Source organism: Gossypium arboreum, chromosome 10 (assembly GCF_025698485.1).
Source record: "Gossypium arboreum isolate Shixiya-1 chromosome 10, ASM2569848v2, whole genome shotgun sequence".
Classification (NCBI taxonomy): Eukaryota; Viridiplantae; Streptophyta; class Magnoliopsida; order Malvales; family Malvaceae; genus Gossypium; species Gossypium arboreum.
In genome coordinates, this window is record NC_069079.1 from 127,702,818 (window position 1) to 127,711,977 (window position 9,160).

General features: G+C 29.8%; 1 protein-coding gene across 1 annotated transcript; it reads left to right on the forward strand.

Moving 5' to 3' along the window:
- The first annotated feature begins 2,030 nt into the window (after nt 1–2,030).
- Nucleotides 2,031–2,411, forward strand: LOC108462293 (protein RDM1-like). The gene has a single exon (XM_017762262.1). The coding sequence runs from the start codon at nt 2,031–2,033 to the stop codon at nt 2,409–2,411; it is 381 nt and encodes a 126-aa protein (XP_017617751.1).
- The last annotated feature ends 6,749 nt before the right edge of the window (nt 2,412–9,160 follow it).

Below are 9,160 nucleotides of genomic sequence, written 5' to 3' on the forward strand. Positions count from 1 at the left end.
AACTATTATTTAGAACAACTATATTCTTTAAGAAGAGACATTATTTAGAACAAGCTCTATGAGGAAAAAGCATGAGTACATAACTCTTGTTTGGAACAACTATGCTGAGAACAACTAAAATTTGGAATAAGTTAGAATAATTCTTTTTTAGGAACAACACTCATCTAGCATTTCAAGAGATGTTTTGCAGAAGATGTTTCACATAGTATTGCTTCACCAGGGTAAAAGAAGTGGGAAAACCCCCAGAATATGGAAAGGTTCTTGGGCTGTCTTTACTTTTGGGATGTTTCGAAAAGCTTGACTTGGTGGATTGAATATGAAGGTAGTTAAAAGGTTTCCTCTTAACTTTTTCTTCTAACATGAGTGCTTCCCTTCTTTCAGAAACATATTGAGCTCTTCTTCACTATTTACCATCACCAACAAAACTCTTCACCACTCCTTCATCATTAATGCTATTGTCAAGCCCAGCTCTGGGGGTCGTCTGGAGGTGCGGCCACCCAAGGTCAAGGCTAAAAAGGATCCAATATATTATTTTCCAGTTTTTAAGGGGCCCAAAAAAATTTTTTTACCAACTTTTAAGGGGCCCTAAAATATTTTTTTTTTTAGCTTTTAAGAGCCCAAAGTTTTTTTTTTACCAACTTTTAAGGGACCTAAAAAGAATTTTCTCCAACTTTTAAGGAATCTAAAACCCCATTTTATTGTTTTGCCTAGGGCCCCAAAAATGTCAAGAACGGGCTTGCCATTGTAACTCAAAATTAATTTCATTACTCCTATTAATTGTCAACTTTGTAACTTTCATTCTTAAAACACTATATATAAGAACCTTTCACAATTGGTGAGGGGAGTTTTGGGCATTGTAGCATTCTGACTCTCAAAAGATATTTCGAAAACTCTCTAAACCTGTTCATTTGCTCAACCTTTCCCCACCGTACCAACCACTACATGTCACCACATTCAGTGCTATCAGATTTGCTTCAATCTTCCTCTTTCCTTTATTCTAATACATCTTATTCACTTGTTTACAATGTTTTTTCTCTCCACCAAAAAACCCAATACATGTCTGTGCAATTTGAGCAGACTTCATACAACCTTTTATCTTTGTGCAGCCCACAGTTTAAGACACTTTATTTAATTAATTTCATTACAAAAATTTACTTTTTTTTGGTCCAAAATTAAAAAGATAGTTGAAGATTAATGAAGAATCTACGTTCTTAAATAATGCTAATCAACAATAGTAATTCATACATAATATGAGAAATTATCCTCTACAACATATTTCCCTGCAATCAAAATGATTTTACATAATCTCTCATCATTAAATGTCATATCAAAACTTATATAAAAATTTAACAAATTAAAAATTTTAAAGATATAAATACAATTTTAAACTAAAGTGTCCATTGCATTTTGTCCTCTCTTCTCATTTTCTTTATCTTTTCTTATAATTATAATATGTTAAAACGATTTTATCCTCCGAAAATGATCATCTTTCTTTATCGAATTCAGAAACAGAGTCCGATGACGAGTTAGATAGTCATATTCCCGACCGGCACTTAAATCGCAAAAGTAGAATTAATAATAGACAAAAATCTATTAAAAAGGAATATAAGAGATCAAATTATAAGAAGGAAATTACTGTTCTTAATGGAGAAAGCAGTCAAGATAAGGAAGCATTCAAGAAAGAACCAGGTTGATTTCTACACATATGCTAAGTTGATTTCATTTTTGTTAGCTAAAATTTTATTGTTATTCTTAAATACTTCAATTTTTTGAATTTCTTTCCCTTTTGCTATGAATTAATTATTTTGTTGGAATTATGTGTGTATATAGTTTTTCTTTTATCTTCTATTATGCTAGAAAATTTAGTGGAAAAATAAGCAAAAAAAAATCAAGAATGTATATATCATCACTATTTTTCTTATGCTAGAAATTTATGTTATTCATATCATTTTCATGTCCAATCAATATTTTTTTCTTATCTTATGATAGAAAATGAAGTGATAAAAGAAGCAAAAAAATATCAAGAATACATGAAGAAGTTTCCGGTGCCGGAGCCAATCTCAGTGTCTGTTTCTCTCGAACCGTCATCATTTGTCACATGGGAAAAACTAGGAGAATCAATGAAGCAAAAATATGAGCAACCATTGCATTATCTAACCCAAATTCTCTTGAAACAATGGGATGAATCAAGTGGCAATGGCATCAACAACAACAACATTGAAGTGATGATAATGAAGAAGAAACCTATTGGCAATGTTATTGATCCATGCACAGCTGAAGAAACTGTGTGGGTTATTGAAAATTTCAATAGGCAATTTGTCTCTCATCATTACATTGCTAAAATCTGGCTTTCTGATCCAAATTATCATCATTTTGTTGATGATTTGCAAAATTACTCATCCTTTAATTAGTGTTGAAAACTCAATTTTTATTAAATTTTTAAACAAAATGTTGTTTTTGTTCTGAGTTCAATTCTTGCAATTTTGATATATTGAACAATTGAGTTTGTCATCTTGTTCAAGATTTTGAGAACAAATTGATAATTTGTGATAAAATGACTTATTCTATAACATTTTACATATGACAAAAAGGAAAATGAATTTGCTCATTGAGAATGGAAAATATATGCATATATATTATAATACGAATAAAATACGATTATCAAATTAAATAAATATCATATAAAAATTATATAATTTTATACTCATACGAACGATTTTTTTTAAATCAAGCTTAAAATAATTTAGGACATACATGAGAAAATCCACCTTAGAAAAAAAAAACCATAGGGACAATTAAAGAAAGAAATGGGTAAGAAAAAGTAGCATTTCACAAATAGTGACACAATTTTAAAAAAAAAAAAATATGGGTTCATACATGGTCAATGCCAGCTTAAAGTCAATTAATTGCTAAATATTTTTTTGTCAATAAATAATTTTAAATTGTTACCTTAAAAGGTGTGCATATACCATAAATGGCTCAATATTTAATGTTTTAAACAAAAAGCTTTTAACCACTTCTAAAATTGTAAATTTTACTTTTTTTATATGCAAAGTAGATTTATATATAAGATTACTAGTACACGTACAGGTAATACATATTTAAATAATTATCATTAGAATTAATTATTAAAATACAATAAAATTAAATAATTTCAAAGAAATGTTTGCCAGGTATTTCAAAAACTAATAATTTCAAAACAGCAATTACTAACTTCTGACTCGGATTTCTACACAAATGGCAATGAGAATCCGTTTGGATTTATTTAGATGTATATCAGCAATACTAATATGTTCGTATTTGGACAAGAACTATAAAGTTTTTCAATATCTTGGTTAATTTAAATTTAAATCCAAAAATTTAAATTCTTTTTTCTATTAAGTCCCTCCAAATATGTGTTACTCCTTAATTAACATCCACTTCCACTTTTTTTTACTTGTTGTCCATGTTCTAAAATAGCTTTTGGGGAAATTCTATATCAAGAACTACTCATTTTTATGGGAATTTATTAAGATTTTTTAAAAAAAAATTAAATACAACTATTATACAATTTAAGTGTATAGATTTCTATTTTTTTTTGGTGAAAAAAAAATTACAACTCAAGTATTAAAAGCTCAACACATAATCTTTGTCAACCAACCGCAAACCTAGTTCTCTGTCTCGCCTAAGCTTGACTATCTTGTCTTCCATTCTATTCTCTTCTCTAGTAGTATAATTAAGATTTCAATGACTCAGGAGCTTCAAAAGCAAAAGAATTCTCCTTACTAAGGTAGAATTAGAACCATTACGAACTCCTTCATAAATAAGTTTAACAACTTCAAGACTATCTGTCCGAATGATGACTTTCCGATAGCCACGTTCGAGGGCAATTTGCAGCCCATCAAGGATGCCCCATAGTTTTGAATCAATAACTTCACAACTGCCCAAATACCTTGTGAAACCAACAATCCACTTCCCATTATGATCTTCCAAAAGTCCTCCAGCTGCGACGAACATCTCTCCAAGTTTAACCGAACCATCTGTATACAAATAGACCCAACCATCTGAAGACACCAGAACTAAATCCGATCTTAAAAATTTGGAACCTTGCGAAACTGATGCTAAAACATACTACTTTGCCCAACATAATGATGTCTTGATAACCTCATCAATTCTCCACGAAAGTCCTTGAAAAATGTGGAGGTTCCAAATCTTCCAAATGCGCCAAATGATAATCCCGAACAGACAAGATCAATTGACTCCTCCCATTAGATTTATGTCCTGCTGATTCCGTAAATTAAGCTTCATCCATTCATGTAGAGACCCTGCAAAAAAAAAAAAAGATTGTTTACCTGTAGGGATTAATTGTATCCATATGTCTCTTGCCATTGTGCAATCCCTTAGAACATTAAGGACACTTTCATAGTTATGGCCACAAGTACCACAAGCAGTATCTAATCCCAAACCTCTTTGAATCCTTTCAACATTGGTGAGCAAAAGGTGTTTGATAGCAAGCCAAATGAATACTCTAACCTTTTGTGGACCCTGATACTTCCACGGTAATTTTTAAACATCATTTTTCGCATTCCATGAACCTTCCTGAAGTTTCCTATACACATTTTTAATAGAGAAAGAGCTAGACATGGAACTCCCCCAAATAATTCTATCTATGCCAGAATTTGGATAAGGTGACGGAATCCCTAAAATCCGATGAATGATGTCTTCAGGTAACAATTCACTTCCATATTTTCATATACAAAGCACAACTAACACATCAAAATCTTACATCTACATCATTTCATATCATTAGTCATCACAGTGTCATTGTAGCTCATTCTTGATCAACAAATTCTACCTAAGTAAAACATACATAGGTTATCCAAACACAAAAACACAAGTTAAAGGTATAATTTGCACAAACCAAGTACTTATGCATCATATCCAAAATGACTCCTATTACATGCCATATATACCAAACCAAAATCTAAGTCTACCAAAAATTCCCAGATAGTGTGATTCTTCGAGCTGATCCAATCTCTCGATCCAAAAAATGTGTCTACAAGAAACAAAACAAATAATACAAGCAAGCTTTCATAAAGCTTAGTAAGTTCGTCGATTGAACGGTAAAGCTTACCGAATCAACATAACAATAATTCAACTAAAAGATTAATGAACATATTTCTTGTCAACGAGGTTATTATCAAAATTCCTGTCAATTATAGCTCCCAACAAGTGAGTAATGCTTAAACATTAGTTCAAATCAATTTTCTACATTTCAATAACATTCGTATTTCTTACTACCACAATGCATAATCTTTTTAACATATAAGAATAATACAACATTTACCACATGTTGTATTTATTCAACTTTTGTTGCTGAAGAAGGGCAAGTGATAGCCAGGAGTTGGACCATCCATGGCTTACCTCTTTGAAGCTGAAAGATGCTTAATAACCTGTCCAAATAGTTAATGGAAAGAACAGCCGTGAGAGTGGTGAATCTATTTATAGCACTGACTTTAAGTATCCATTCCATAGTTGCCACAGCCCTTCCATGGTTTTATGTTCATAATGCCATAACTCAGTTATGGTCTTATCATCAGAATGTCATAGTCTAGATATGGTCTTACATATAAACACTGAAATGGTCCAATATAAACACTGTCATGGTCCAACCATGGTCATACGTCTATAGTATCATAACTCAATTATGGTCTTATCATCAGAATGCTATAGCCCAGCTATAGTCTTACATATATACACTGCAATGGTCCAACCATGGTCTTAAATACTTCAATTTTTTTTAATTTCTTTCCCTTTTGCTATGAATTAATTATTTTGTTGGAATTACGTGTGTGAATATAGTTTTTCTTTTATTTTCTATTATGCTAGAAAATTAAGTGGAAAAATAAGCAAAAATAAAATCAAGAATGTATATATCATAACTATTTTTCTTATGCTAGAAATTTATGTTGTTCATATTATTTTCATGTCCAATCAATATTTTTTTTCTTATCTTACGATAGAAAATGAAGTGATAAAAGAAACAAAAAAATATCAAGAATAAATGAAGAAGTTCCCGATACTAGAGACGATCTCAGTGTCTGTTTCTCTCGAACCATCATCATTAATCACATGGGAAAAACTAGGAGAATCAATGAAGCAAAAATATGAGCAACCATTGCATTATCTAACCCAAATTCTCTTGAAACAATGGGATGAATCAAGTGGCAATGGCATCATCAACAACAACATTGAAGTGATGATAATGAAGAAGCAACCTATTGGCAATGTTATTAATCTACGCACAACTGAATCAACTGTGCGGGTTATTAAAAATTTCAATAGGAAATTTGTCTTTCATCATTACATTACTAAAATATGGCTTTCTAATCCAAATTATCATCATTTTGCTGATGATTTGCAAAATTACTCATCCTTTAATTAGTGTTGAAAACTCAATTTTTATTAAAATTTTATATAAAATGTTATTTTTGTTCTGAGTTCAATTCTTGCAATTTTGATATATTGAACAATTGGGTTTGTCATCTTGTACAAGATTTTAAGAACAAATTGTTAATTGTGATAAAATGACTTATTCTATAACATTTTACGTATGACTAAAAGGAAAATAAATTTGCTCATTGATAATGGAAAAATATATGCATGTATATACTAATAGAGTATAAAATATGATTATCAAATTAAATAAATATCATATATAAATTGTATAATTTTATACTAATACAAACGATTTTTTTTTTAAATCAAGGTTAAAATAATTTAGGACATATATTGGAAAATCCACCTTAGAAAAAAGAAACCATAGGGACAATTAAAGAAAGAAATGGGTAAGAAAAGGTAACATTTCACAAATAGTGACCCAAATTTAAAAATTAAAAATAAATAAAAAAAGATGGGTTCACCTATGGTCAATGCCAGCTCAGAGTCAATTAATTGCTAAGTTTTTTTTTGTCAATAAATACTTTTAAATTGTTACCTTAAAAAGGTATGCACATACCATAAATGGCTCAATATTTAATGTTTTAAACAAAAAGCTTTTAATCACTTCTAAAGATTGTAAATTTTACTTTTTTTAGATGCAAAGTAGATTTATACATAAGATTACAATTACACGTATGTGTAATACATATTTAAAACTGCTGACTCGAATTTCTACACAAATGGCAATGAGAATCCGTTTGGATTTATTAGATGTATATCAGCAATAATAATATGTCTGTATTTGAACAAGAACTATAAAGTTTTTAATATCTTAGTTAATTTCAATTTAAATCCAATAGTTTAAACTCTTTTTTCTATTAAGTCCTCTAAATACTTGTTACTCTTTAATTAACATCCACTTTCACTTTTTAAACTTGTTATCCATATTCTAAAATAGCTTTTGGGAAATTCTATATCAAGAACTACTCATTTTATGGAATTTTATTAACATTTTTTAAAAAAATTAAATACAACTATTATACATTTTAAGTGTATAGATTTCTATATTGATAACATGTCATGAAACATATAATGATTCAATTACTTAAAATTAATTCATCTACTACTAGACTAATTGCTCTGAATGCACCGCTTAAAGATCTTAACGGTTTATCTACTATTAGATTAATTGCTATGTAATAGTTTATCCTTCCTTTTCAAAAAAAAAAAAAGTAATTCATAATGCAATTGTTTAATTAATATTTTTATCTTTCTGATGCTTAAGTTAAAAACCACAATTTCAAAAAAAACGTCTGCAAATTTAAAAATAAATAAAAAACACGTGGTACACAATTTTATGCAACGTACGTAATTTTATTCATGCATGCACGTTGCACGTCCAAATTGAGATAGGGGTATATCAATAAAAAAAACTATGCTTCCTCAACCAAATTATTGAATAATAGCTTAAATAAAAGAAATGAAACAACCTACTAGGACTAATTTAAAAACAAGAGCAAAATTAAGAGCAAAAACTACAAAATCCTAGAAAAAGAGAAGCACACCAACCCCCTAAGGGCCTATAAATAGTGCAAAAAAAAAACACCAAGCAACAATAACGCATCCATAAACATTTTAGCATTAGCATTTTAGTGGTCATGACTTCAAGTGGTGAGTCAAGCTCAAGAAGGAGTGCAACAATGGTGGATGCCGAATCAGAGCAATTGTCGCCGCTATCAAAAATCACTTTGCAGAATGTAAAAAATCGTCCTTATCAAAAGAGAAACAGGAAGCTACCAGGAGGCACTGTTAGGTATTTTGACAATAGCAACCCCCGCTATAGTTGGCTGCTTAATGGTTGGTTGGTTGAAGAGCGCCGTGTGCCGTCAGGCAGGCTCTACAGGGTAAAACCTTTGATAATCCATACATATATACATACAAACATATATGATTCCATATATACATGCACATAAATTTTATAGATCTTTTAGTTTTATTTTGTCAAGCAAATGATATCTCTATGTTGTTTGGATTGCTAAAATACAACATCTCGACTTAAAAATACTTAGAAGATGGGGAAAAACAACTAGTCTTTTATCATTTTGATCCTATTTTATGTGGTTGGATTCAAATTTTAATACTAAATTCTATCAAATTCATATAGATTGATACAAAATTTTGATATTCTATGTCAATTTTTTCTTTAATTATTTTTATAATTCTATTAAAAATATAATTGTTAAATTAAGTTATTGAACTTAATAATTTTAAAATTTATATGCGTGTATATATATTTATATTATGTAATTGAGATATATTTGCATCTATGATATGTATTTTATTAAAAAAAAGTTAAATTATAAATATATATGTGTGAAAAATACTTGAAAATAAAGATAAATTTGAAATAATAAATTAAGATACACTAGTACTATCAATAAGGCCTTGGCGGCCTTGGCATTGTTGGAAAAGGTTGTGGCCCCAGGACTTGAAGGCTTGGGTTTGAGTCCCACCATCTGCATGTGTGATGTGTGGGTTTGTCTCCTACCTTGTGCATATGACTTATGTGGATTTTGTCTAGATTGTTATTGTCGAAGATACATCCTTTTGTATGTTTTGCAATAAATAAATATATAATGAAAATTTTACATTAATAAGAAATGGTTGATGATGATGATGGGTGCAGTATTATTATGATCCAGTTGGGCGTCAGTACCGCACAAAAACTAAAGTGCTGTGT

Coding starts and splice junctions, on each gene's coding strand:
- LOC108462293 (XM_017762262.1), top strand. CDS start 2,031: ATGAAGAAGTTTCCGGTGCCGGAGCCAATCTCAGTGTCTGTTTCTCTC.